Source organism: Plodia interpunctella, chromosome 18 (genome assembly GCF_027563975.2).
Source record: "Plodia interpunctella isolate USDA-ARS_2022_Savannah chromosome 18, ilPloInte3.2, whole genome shotgun sequence".
NCBI classification, from domain to species: domain Eukaryota; kingdom Metazoa; phylum Arthropoda; class Insecta; order Lepidoptera; family Pyralidae; genus Plodia; species Plodia interpunctella.
The window spans coordinates 4,068,529-4,080,702 of record NC_071311.1 but is presented as its reverse complement, the minus strand read 5'-3'; the positions used below and the strand labels follow the sequence as shown (position 1 = coordinate 4,080,702).

Genomic DNA, 12,174 nt, shown 5'->3' with positions numbered 1-12,174 from the left:
CCTTGTTTCATTCCAAAATCCCAAACCAACAAAATTCCAAAAAACACGAGAAAAAGATTTCATTCAATTATATTTCTTAACTGTTCACTTACAATTTTTACCCTTCTCCTAATATCAGCATCAAAGAGGTTTTCTTTGATTTTGTATAACAACAATGTATCATTTTCAAGTCTACAAACAATATCACTTGCTTTTGCTTCGTTAGTGTATTTCATTTTCTTACATGTAGGCTCAGCATCACTATCGTTATCAAATATGTCGTCTACATCAACCAGGTCAAAGTTCTCACTTGATTTTCTTTCCAGTTGAACAAAATTAGAATTATTAAAATCTATATCTTTTTTGAAACTCAGTAATTCAGATTCATTTTCGAGACACTTGTGTACATAGTTAAATTTCATTGTTATTTCCAATTGTTCAAGTATATTTGTTTTATTGAAATTACTCCATTTACTTTTTTGCAAGAAGAAATTCCAACTTTCTCTAAATACATTTTCTTGGTTCATAGTCAGAGAAATTATTTTATCCATTTTTACATCGTGCATATACTTATGCAGTGTGACGAATAATTTGCCTTTGACTGAAACATCGGACTGGAATAATATTAGAAATGATTCTGAAGCTAACAATTCCACTGATGATTTGTTGTCTGGTTTATGTAAAGTAGCATATTTGCAAAGTGGCTCTATGAGGTGTAACTTCAGTTGAGTGTTACCATTTTGTATGAGTGTAGATATCACATGCAGTGCCTGAAATTTAATGAATTGAGTAACTGTATCATATTGCTACGCCAAGGGTTTAGGCCTTAATTCAGCGAACGTTGTCTACATACACACAGAAATGTCTGGATCGCACGAGCGTCTAACAAAAACTGTCTACTTTGACGCTTCTACTACACTTTCCTTCCACGTAAGTGACATTCGAAATAAATCCGTCAACAACGGTCAGCGTCAAAGATGTTCGTGCAAACGAGACATTACTGTAAAAAAATATAAATATACCTTTATTAAATTCATAGGGTTCGCAAAAAAAGTATTCTTCATAGAATAAGTAAGTTCAGTGATCGCTTGGACATACTCCAGAAACCAAATTGTACTTTTATCGAATTCTGCTTTCGAAATGCTGCTGTTATTCTTGAGGCAAACGCACATCCACGCTTTTAACAGATGTTCTCCCATTTTATCGGCAGTTAATGAAAATGTTGCTAGTAGATTTACTATTTTTATCTGTAATGAAGAAAACGTTATAATAATATGACAGAATCCATACAACATAATAATATTATTTAAACTAAAAAATTATATATATAATTAGGTATAATTGGAACTAATAAATAAACTGGACATGAGAAACACATTGGTCTCATTGTCTGTTTATAATAAAATGTAACTTTTTGCAATAAACCACTATCATATAACTCACAACCGAGAAATAAGCCGTTTCTCACATCCATATTTTACTATTATAGTGAGAAACTATTTTTTTTTTAAATTAAAGTCTAAGGTTAATTATTAGCTTTATGTTAGTAGCTGTAAGTACTATTGCTGAACTATTTTGTTATTTTGCTAATTAACAATTGATATAGGAAGATATTTTAGAAACAAGTATTACCAGCTGCCGTATTTCTTCATTATCTAAATTTGATGTACAGAATTTATCAATAGCCATTTTGCATTTTTCTATAACATCTTCTTCGAGCTCACATCTAATATCCCAAGGAACATTATTCATTTTAAGAGCAATCCACAAATTAATATTTGTCTCATCGTAAACAGGGCTGAAATGTCTGAACATTCTAGTTTTGTTGTCCTTGTCTAAAAGTTCAAAAAGTCTGGTGATGGTCGCGCTTAGATGTATTTGTTGTGGAGAACTTGCAAACAAAGCATAGGCCTCAAGTTTCTGATATATCCGACACAGAGAAACCAAGTGGGAGGATATTAAATATTGACTGCTCATCCTGGAATACAAATCAATAAATAGATGTAGAAAAAATTATGGTTTGGTGAGTGGGGTCCTGTCTCTATTTAAAAAAAACTCCCATGTCAAAATTTACTTTTAAAATTGACTTAACACCGGCTTGTGGCGAAGTTCATTTAATTAAATACGATGTATATAGAAGAAATAGGCGATGGTAAATAATATTTGAGAGTTTAGAATTTTGCAAAAACAATAAACTTTTACGTAAATTTATTATTGTTAGAGGAAAATAAAATCAACTTAAAAAAATAACGTTTAACCTTGCTATTAAAACCCAAAGGTTCGATGCAAATAATCCAATCCAACAATTGGTGCTCAGTAGTTGCTCACACATAAGTTTTTCTAGAGCACACAATTCCTCAGAACTAAGAGTGAGCGAGACAGCTGCTGTATGAGAAAGAAGGTGTTCGTATAAACCGTAAGTACTGTCACTGTTGATTGATTCGCCGTCGAATTTTAGAGGCATGTTGAACCAAATGTGGCCTGTAACAGAAAAATAATATGAGTACAAGAGTAATATTAATGAAAATCAATAATCCTTCCATACATATTACAAAACAGGTCCTCTGCCGCGTTTGTTTGTCTGTTCGCGATAAACTCAAAAACTACTCCACGAATTTCCATGTGGTTTTATCCAATACATAGTGTCCTGTGGATGTTTTAGGTGAGTAAGTTTTACAAAATAAATAAAATTAAATACTTACAACAAGATACACAATCAAAGACACATATCACAAGTTTATGTGATGAAACTTTCAAATTTGCATCATCTTGCATCATGTGTTTGATTATGGTTGTTAAAAAAATTATGTATCCAAGTACTTTTTCATCCTTCCAATCAAGACTAGTGACATCATATCGAAATAGACACTGAAAATAAATTACAATTTAATAATAATAATAATTTAATACAATATAGTTCTTGCCCGCGGCTTGCCCCGCGTGAATATGGTTTAGCTGGTGGGTCATTACACCCCTATCGTTTTGCTGTCATTGTTATTAAGTCGGCAATGCATCGGTGGATAAAATCAACTTAAAAATGATTTAATTTAACATTTATTTTGTACCATAATTTATTTAACAGATGAGTAGGTACTTACATTTACAAAAGATTCATTTTTCAAAAGTTCACCTAACAGATGGTCTGTAGGGATCAACACATTTGATTTTATTAGATTTATAAATTGTGGTGCTCTCCCATCTAACTCGAGATATGCTTCATTGTTCCTGAAAACAATTAAAAAAATATATTTATAAAGAAAGGTGGGAGTTGTTTTACACTTATACTTTTGGGAATTAAATGGCAATAGGACAATTCTATATACTTCTTATACTTACGTGTAAACATTGATTAGTGTTTCCATAATATCATTCTGTTTCTCAATGGATGAGTTTCTAAAAGTATTGGTAAGCTTTAGAAATATCTTTATGATAAAACTGGTCACTTTTAGAGACCGTATCACCACTTTTTCATCCAGGCCCACCTGTAAGAAACATATTAAATTCAAAAATTTTACATCTATCCATCTTGGTTAGTCAAATTGCTATATAATTATAACTCTCTCCATTAGAAGATCCATATACATATGTCTTATACACCACAAATGAGAAGGCAGGTGTTGTGTCTTGTGAAAAGCAATGTATTGTGAAACTGCCAAATTTCGATTAACTATTTTGGGATAATTTATAGCTGGCTAAAGATTATTCTTAATCTTCTTCGTCCACAATTATTACAAATAGATGAGGGCAAATACATATACTATAGTGGAAGATACTTTACTACTTCTTACCTCAAGTGAATTCACAATGTTATTATTGATAATTCTGCATAAAATTTGAGTACATTTGTTATAGACATTCTTATCCATTAAATATGCTGAATATTTTTCACACATGGCTGTGTAAGCTTTCCACTGTTCTGCTAATGTTTTCACATCCAAACCTTGGACAATCTCGCCAACCTCTAAATTCATTTGTAATGCTAAAAACAATTTATTTCACAATAAAAAAACACACATTAAAAATTAAACAATTTTCTTTGTCAAATTCAACCACTTTCTTTAAATCAAATTTTGGATGTTTGGCTCTTTCTCTCATCTGAAAAGTTCAGATTCCTTCCTTAAGCCAAAAAGTATTGGAGCCTAGGGTCAGAGACAGGAAATTTTTAATGTATATGAGTGAATGTTTGTTACTTAGCCAGGTAAATTGTAATCAATAAAAATGTATAGCTACCATTAATTAAGACATCTTGTTCTTCACTTTCTGTCAAATCAAACAGGAAACTCTTTTCCAGTATCATAAGGTATGTGATCTGAAGCTCATGGCATGTCCGAAAGAGATCCTTCAGTTGTTCACCCACTTTCATTAAATGTCCACCATAGATTTGTTCACTGTAAAAATTAAATTTTGATTGGATTATTTTTGATTGATAAATGATTAAATTTTTTAGTATTTAAAAGGTTTAATTTTTCAGGAAAAATCTTATTTTAACTAAAAAGCATTGAAGGTATACATTGTAAACAATATGTTTCATGCTTCGATTGAGTACCTAGGTATTATAAATTCTGTGGTTTAATGTTATGACATTATTTATGGATCTATTTTATTCAAATTAAACTCACCTATCCCGGCAGTGTTTAAAAACAGTCACTAATATTTGTCCTGTAGTTGTTGGAAAGGACTTCATGTTGCAACAAGTCATGGATACTGATTCGACAACATTTTTTATAAAGTTGGACATGAGCTGAAGGAGACAAACTGCCTCTTCAATGTATTCTATTAGTTTCTTTAAATTCAAATTGGTTTCACACAGTAAATGCACTGTAGAATCTAAGCTCTGAAAAAAGTAATGATATTCTGAATAACCAAGAACTTTAAACTAAAAATAAGTTCAAGGTAGTATAAGTTCAATAAGTTACCTGGGACACACACACACTACAATCTTCTAAGAGTTTGGTGAAGAAGGTGCAAAAGTCGGACTTTTTTATTTCTTTTAAAATATCACTGCATAGAGCAGTCTTTGTATTATTATAAAGGTCGTACATTATACCGTCCATCAGTCAGTATTTACGTTTCTGATTTTGTTTATTAAAATGTATTGTACACATATGGATAGGATAACCTCACTTAAAGAAAATTCATACTAGTAAAATCTGTATAGGATTGTCAGTTATATCTTAAGTGTGTTTATGCTTATAAATATGACGGTATCAAAACATTATTTTTAATCTCAATTCGTTTTTATTTTACGAAATCTTCGACCCCGCCAAGAATCAAAACAGACATGATACAGAAAAACAATTGTCAAATGTTGACGTTTTTTTTTAATTGCATTTGTTTGTCTGACAATGTTCAAGACAACAAGTTCGTCGTGTTGACATGCATGAAGGTCGATTTATCAGTTTTTACATCGATCCAGCATGTGGATTCAGTACCACTGGATCTAGCCCATAAAGCCCATTTAGTATGTCAAATTCAAATTCAAATTCAAATCATTTATTCAGAAATTAGACCTTCACAGGCACTTTTTCTCGTCAATCTTTAAATTTATAGTTATTTCTCACAAACTAGAAACTACTGGCATTTCGGAACGACCACTGCTGAGAAGAAATGCCGAAAGAAACTCATTTGAACAGTGTTGGTCCCTATCATGCCAGATCGGCTTACCATTATTGTTTCTTACAATGTTTTTTTTTTCTATGTTTTTTTTTGTTTCTATGTATTTTATGTCGAGTCGCTGGATCAATGTATCTATCTGTGGCTGCATCGGCTAGATCAATGACCATGGATTTAGTAAGTACTTCCGTAGTACAGTTACTAATTCCATGTCAATGACACTTTACCTGTGTTAACGTTTAAAAATCCCTACCACAAGAAAAACCATGGAATAGGGCATAATGAGCAAAGCTCAGCGCAGATGGCGCTACTGGTACAAGGTACACAAACATGGCCAATGATGGCAAAAAGCCAATTGCCAATTTTCAATATTGTTGCAGATTTACGACCTAAAATACCTTCTACGTAATCGTGGTGCCAGTTTAAAGGAAAAAGGAAGGATTTAGTGGAATATTCTGAAAATAATGACACTATTTTAGGTTATGTTCTGCATTATTTGGTCAACTGTGGGCATAAACTGATTTTGACTGAAGATCTTACCTGTACGAATTCCATATTTTAACAAGTGTTCACGTGTGAAGTGTTCCGAGCTTCTTTTCCACTGTTTACTGGCTCGAAAATTTTACAGCGGCGTATCCTATAGTTTTCGAAGTTTTTTATCTTATGGAAAACGATTTTTCCCAATATTTCGGCATCCGAATATGCTACATTGTTGTATATTTTCACAAAACGAATGCTTACATAATGAAAGTATTAATACTTTAAAATAAACGTTTTAATCGACATAGCAAAAGGCAGCAAAGCTTTTGTGTGTTAAACTCCTAATAATATTATACACTTGTGGAAATCTTCATGTTCCTTCCTACTATCAATAAAACCATATATTTAATGAGCGTATATCACATACTTTATTTTTTTTACATAAAACAAAACTGACAAACCTGAACAATCAACAATCGACAATAATAATAAACATACAAATCTAACCTCAGCATAGTGTACCTAACATAGTGTTGTACTCTGTAATACTCCCTATAATAATTGTATGTGTATATGGTATTTGATAACGACAACTGACACTGAGTGAACTGATCTGACAATGACAAGTGTCAAAATCTTATTTCACGTGTTTGCATGTAAATATTGCACGCGGCCGGCGTTAAATTAAATATTTTTTTATTATTTTTGTTCATTAATATGACTATGAGTGTTCGTTAATAATAATGCAATCACTAAAGGATGCAGTGCTTCAAATAGGCGCTGATGCGAAAGACCCAGACTTACAGAAAACGTGCATCGACGTTGGGGTTAGTAACTTATGTATTTTTTTCTATATAAACTAGCGGTTCACTTCGGCTTCGCTCGGGTAAAACCATAATAAAAGTAGCCTCTGTCACTCATAATGGTTTCGCCCATCTCTGTGCCAAATTTCATAAAAATCGGCCTAGTAGTTTTTGAATTTATATAGTATTCAATTGAAACAATAAAATATAAAAAAGTTAGCTATTTTGCCATTAATATAAATGAAAGTTCAGTTTTCATTTACAGTAGAGCATAGCTTCTGTCACTCAAATACATAATGTACTCGAATCCTTACTCGAAATCCTAACCCAGCCCTGGGTTAGGTTAGGAAATTTAAAAAAATGTAACATTCCTGCTTACTTATAGTAGACGACAGCGAAGAAGACATATAGTTAGTTTTAGTTTTACATATAGTTAGTTTAGTGTTAGAAACAAAAGGGATCTGTCTAGTTGGATAGTTGCAAGCATTTACATGTATATAACTTTGCAATATTTCTATTTTTTACAGAAAAAGCTATGTGATAATTTAATCAACACACCACAAGCTATTCAGCTTTTATCAGAACACATATTAACTGTTGACAATGTAATACACTTCAAGAAATATTTGTCCAACATTCTTTTGGCATTGGTATCTACAAAGGTGCCATTGGCACCTATTTTCTCTACTTTAAATTATGACACTTGCAATGATATGGAGAAGACTAATCATTTGGAGTATTCTATACTGTTGGCGACATTAAGTGATCACCCTGATGTATTGCAGTAAGCTATTTTCTATTTTTATAAAAATATGTAATGTATGTTTGCTGAGAAAAAATGACTATTATTTTCCTCCTCTCAAATTGCATTATAAATAAATGAATATTGGTTTTGTATTTTAATTTTAGGGGTCTATATGTAGAATAGTGTATATGCAATGTTCTTGAGAAATTTATATAACTCTTATTTAAGTATATTTCATTAAATGAAGTTGCATCAATATGGTTATTTAAATTTTACAGGTATGCACTCAAATATTTTGAAGTCAATCCAGTACCACCATTTGAGATATTTTTCCACCATGAGGACTCCTATAATGTTGCACCAAAGAAGAGAAGACTCAATGATTGTCGGAATAAGATAACAGACGAACAAATAGTGAAGTGTTGTTATACACTGCTTTGTAAATTACCGAATGAGCTATCCTGTAAATGGGATTGGTCGAAATTTATTAGCAACTTCGCTAATCATGATAAGGCTGAAGTCAGATGGTATGTACTTAAGATTTTGAGTTTTGGTTTGACTGGCAGAGAATACCACTTGGCATTAAGTCTACTTATTGTTTACTATTAAGTTATGCAATAAAGTTATAATTTTTATATTAAAAATAAAAATATATTCCCCTATTTAGTCAAGTCTTTAAACTATACTATGTATTATATTTTAAAAGTTGTGACTTTCCTCGATTGACTCTTCAAGTGATTGAGTGTAGTGTAAAGGAAGGTCCATAGATCATACAGCTATCTTCTTTTACAGGATGGTAAAAGAATGCATGGTGATCCTTACAAATATGACTGAAGTCCAATCCAAGAACCTATCTAATATTCTAAGTATACCACTTGAAGTATCTTATGATTGTATGACTATGAAACCTGATGCTGTACATGGTATACAAGAAATTATCTCTGATGAGAACTTGGATTCTAATAATGTCGTGAATATTGATGGTATTCTGCTTCCCATTCATAATAAAGATCATGTACAAACCAGTAAATTAGTTCCTGTCAAGTCTACCACCAACAATTTGAGGAGTCTGGCATTAGCTGTTGCTTCAGGTAGGATTCATGAAATTAATACTCATTCGAATTTTGTCTGTGTTTAATATTTATCCCACAATCTAGATATATTACTTTGGTGGTGTATTTGATTTTGCCACTGATATATTTATTGGACATGTGATGTGTTTTTCAATATTTAATTCAATGTAATATTTTTTATTCATACATACAAATTGCCATACTCATAGCCTTGAAATATGTAGGATCAAGTTTTCTTTCAACACCACATTGTAAATAAAGTAAACTTATGTTTTTGTAAATAAATAAATAAATTCTTTGTCTTTATCCATATATAATGATTTGGATATGAATCTCTTTGTCTATTATAAAATTTTCAATGCAGGATCTGTCTCTAAGCTTTCTCCCAGTTTCTTCCTTAGTCACAAAGCATCGAAGTCCTGTCTGCTTTTTTACTCTTTCTTCACATGTTATCCATCATCCAATTTAGAATATTTGTACACTTTAAATATTTATGTATTATAGGTAAAGCCCTTTGCCTCATGGGGCCAGTAGGGTCAGGCAAGACATCTCTAGTTGAGCATTTGGCAGCAATAACCGGCCGAAAAGGGACGGCGTTTAAGAAGGTGCAGTTGGGTGACCAGACAGACTCCCGGATGTTGCTGGGTTCCCACCAGTGCACCGACGTGCCGGGTGAATTTGCTTGGCGACCCGGGGTCTTGACTGAGGTAAAATCATAATTTTGTTATAGTTTACCGTTTAGTTAGTCTTTACCGTTTGGTCTTTAACATTTAAGGGATAGACAGAGCCTAAAGTTGCGAAACTCGAAGGTTATGTTTAGCTGGATGTATGACTTTGACTTTATGCTTCTTTCTTTTCGAATTAACACTGGTGTCAGATTTTATTCAAGTCGCCTAAAGGCATCTGACATGACTTTTACGTCTACCTACCGACATCTAGTGGTAGTCGTATTGATTTCATGTAATGAATGTTGATATCATAAAACTAAAAGCCCTTTATTTAATACATTTCTATAGGCTTCTGTCCATGGGTTCGGAAAAGTACTTTTTCTGGTCCACGTAGACTAGGTCCTTCACCACACTTCCAATTATACATAATTTTTTATTATTATTTCCAATTTGCAAGATGATTGGTTGAGCAGATAAAAGTGAAAAGGCCCAAAAAATGTAATTTAATGATAAATATTTCAATACATATCTAGAATTCTACTTGGTTTGATTTAAAAAGTGTTAACAATTTGTTTTTCAGGCAGTCCAAAATGGCCACTGGTTGTTGTTAGAAGACATAGACTGTGCTGCACTGGACGTGGCGTCCACATTGAGTTCACTCTTAGAGAGAAATGCCTTGTGTGTTCCCGGATACAGAGATTCCTTGCCAGTCACTCCGGGATTTCAACTGTTTGTCACTCAAAGGTATAAGATGATAAAGACATACATAGGTGTAACCATCGAAGACTGGCTGCAACTAGGTCTAGCCGAACATTAGCAGCTAATGTTGTAAACCAACTGAAAAAAGCTGCATCAGTTAGGCTAAAATTTGTAGGCGCATATTGTGGTTTAGCCGTAGCATATATAAGGACAGATGGAGTTAGTCCCAAAGTAAATTCAAGCGTTGTTCAATAATGTAATTCATATGTAATTGTTCAATAATTCAATATTCACACACTGCCTTTTCTACTCTTTCGTTGGTATACCAGCTTCACGTTCTGTTGACCCTTGAATCGGAGCGTGCGTGGTTTTAATCTGCGACTTTCAAGATATTTAATGAACACATTTCAAAAATATTTACACGTTTAAACTTTAAGTATTTTTTAAATTCTGAACTATAGACGTAAAAGGTTCTAAGGTACATTTGAAAAAAAAACCTAATACAAGTAAAGATTTAATATTCTTTTTTATTATTTCAGAACAATCATGACAAACTATGGTTTCCAGAAGAAAATGTCAAATTCAAGTACTCTACTCCAAAAACATCTAACGCAAATAAATGTCGAACCTTTATCTAGAGCAGAACTCATAGAAATAATACAATCACAAAACCCAAGTCTTTCCACCATCAGCTCCAAGATGGTAGAAGTGTTCATGATGTTCTCTGTTGGCAGCCATGACACCTCACTGCAGACGACCGAAAATCTTAATACTGAAAAAGACACTAACATAACAGTTATACGAGGATCAAGATTAATATCAACTAGAGATTTGATGAAATGGTGCTCTAGAGCGGTAGTAGGCTTTGACATTTCTAGCCCAGACTCTGCAACGAAAGTTCTCCAAGATGCTTTCGATATATTTACTTGCTCAGTAGCTTCACCTGACCATAGACTAGAGTTAGCAAAAAAGGTCGGTGTACGATTGGGCATAGTCGAAACCAAAACCGAATTTTACTTCAAACATTACAAGCCTAATGTATCACTGAACCCCGTATCTTTAGAAGTTGGCAGAGCCAAAGTGCCTCGGATGGAAAAGACTTTCGAATCAGTTGATTTTGATAATAGACAAGTCGTGTTTTCTTTTACGCGACAAACTGCGTGTTTGTTGGAACGAATAGCTTGTTGTGTCACTTCGAACGAACCAGTACTATTGGTGGGAGAAACTGGGACTGGTAAAACATCTTCTGTCCAGTATTTGGCAAAACAGACTGGCCACAAATTAATCGTTATTAATATGAATCAACAATCGGACTCGGCAGATTTACTTGGCGGTTACAAGCCTGTGGATATGAAATATGTGATTAGACCTATAAGAAATGAGTTTGAAGTGTTATTTAGAAGTTTCTACAACGTAGAGAAGAACAAAAAGTTTTTGAATCACATTCAAACATGTTACGACAATGAGGATTGGATAGCGTTAGTGGCCTTGATGAAGCAAAGTCATAAAGCAGCGTTGAATAGGCTGAAGGAGAAGAAAGATAAATTAAAAGCATGGCTGTCTTTTGGTCATAAACTTTTGAAATTAGAACAGCAAATTCGGTCGGACGCTAGACTAACATTTGCGTTCATTGAAGGATCTTTGGTGAAAGCAATGCAAGAAGGCCATTGGGTATTACTGGACGAAATAAACTTGGCATCGGCAGAGATATTGGAATGCCTCGCGGGATTATTAGAGGATAAAGATGAGACTATAGATTTATTAGAGAAAGGTGATAAGGTTCCTATCAAAAGGCACCCAGATTTTACATTATTTGCGTGTATGAATCCCGCTACTGATGTCGGAAAGAAAGATCTGCCTGTAGGATTGAGGAATCGTTTCACCGAGTTTTTTATTGACGAGTTGACCGAGCGGAATGACTTGATGTTATTGATTGGCGATTATTTGTATCACATGAATCTTAGTGGAGCAGTGTTGGAGTCCATTTATAGCTTCTACGCGAATGTTAGGAAGGAAGCCAAGTTGAATCTAGTCGATGGTGCAGGTAATTGATCAAATAATTTTCAAGCATTGCAAACTGTTCAGAATTAAAACTTGCATTTATATTAGTACTA

At 33.2% G+C, this 12,174-nt stretch overlaps 2 protein-coding genes across 2 annotated transcripts in view; one reads left to right on the top strand and one right to left on the bottom strand.

Moving 5' to 3' along the window:
- Positions 1 to 53: 53 nt before the first annotated feature.
- On the bottom strand, positions 54 to 5,324 carry LOC128677402 (FIGNL1-interacting regulator of recombination and mitosis-like). The gene is made up of 11 exons (XM_053758198.2): positions 4,896 to 5,324; positions 4,599 to 4,813; positions 4,210 to 4,367; positions 3,768 to 3,958; positions 3,316 to 3,461; positions 3,078 to 3,204; positions 2,682 to 2,847; positions 2,238 to 2,460; positions 1,612 to 1,957; positions 1,002 to 1,226; positions 54 to 749 (listed from the first exon to the last, which is right to left on the bottom strand). The coding sequence occupies exons 1-11, from the start codon at positions 5,031 to 5,033 to the stop codon at positions 60 to 62; spliced, it is 2,625 nt and encodes an 874-aa protein (XP_053614173.1). The 5' UTR covers positions 5,034 to 5,324; the 3' UTR covers positions 54 to 59.
- Positions 5,325 to 6,723: 1,399 nt separating this feature from the next.
- LOC128677431 (uncharacterized protein) overlaps positions 6,724 to 12,174 on the top strand; it is a 29,896-nt gene continuing 24,445 nt past the window's right edge. The window contains exons 1-7 of the mRNA XM_053758277.2: positions 6,724 to 6,899; positions 7,403 to 7,659; positions 7,899 to 8,147; positions 8,413 to 8,711; positions 9,198 to 9,400; positions 9,942 to 10,105; positions 10,600 to 12,104. Of these exons, the coding sequence (XP_053614252.1) occupies positions 6,816 to 6,899; positions 7,403 to 7,659; positions 7,899 to 8,147; positions 8,413 to 8,711; positions 9,198 to 9,400; positions 9,942 to 10,105; positions 10,600 to 12,104 (2,761 nt within the window). The 5' untranslated portion in view covers positions 6,724 to 6,815. The remainder of the gene's footprint in view (positions 6,900 to 7,402; positions 7,660 to 7,898; positions 8,148 to 8,412; positions 8,712 to 9,197; positions 9,401 to 9,941; positions 10,106 to 10,599; positions 12,105 to 12,174) is intronic.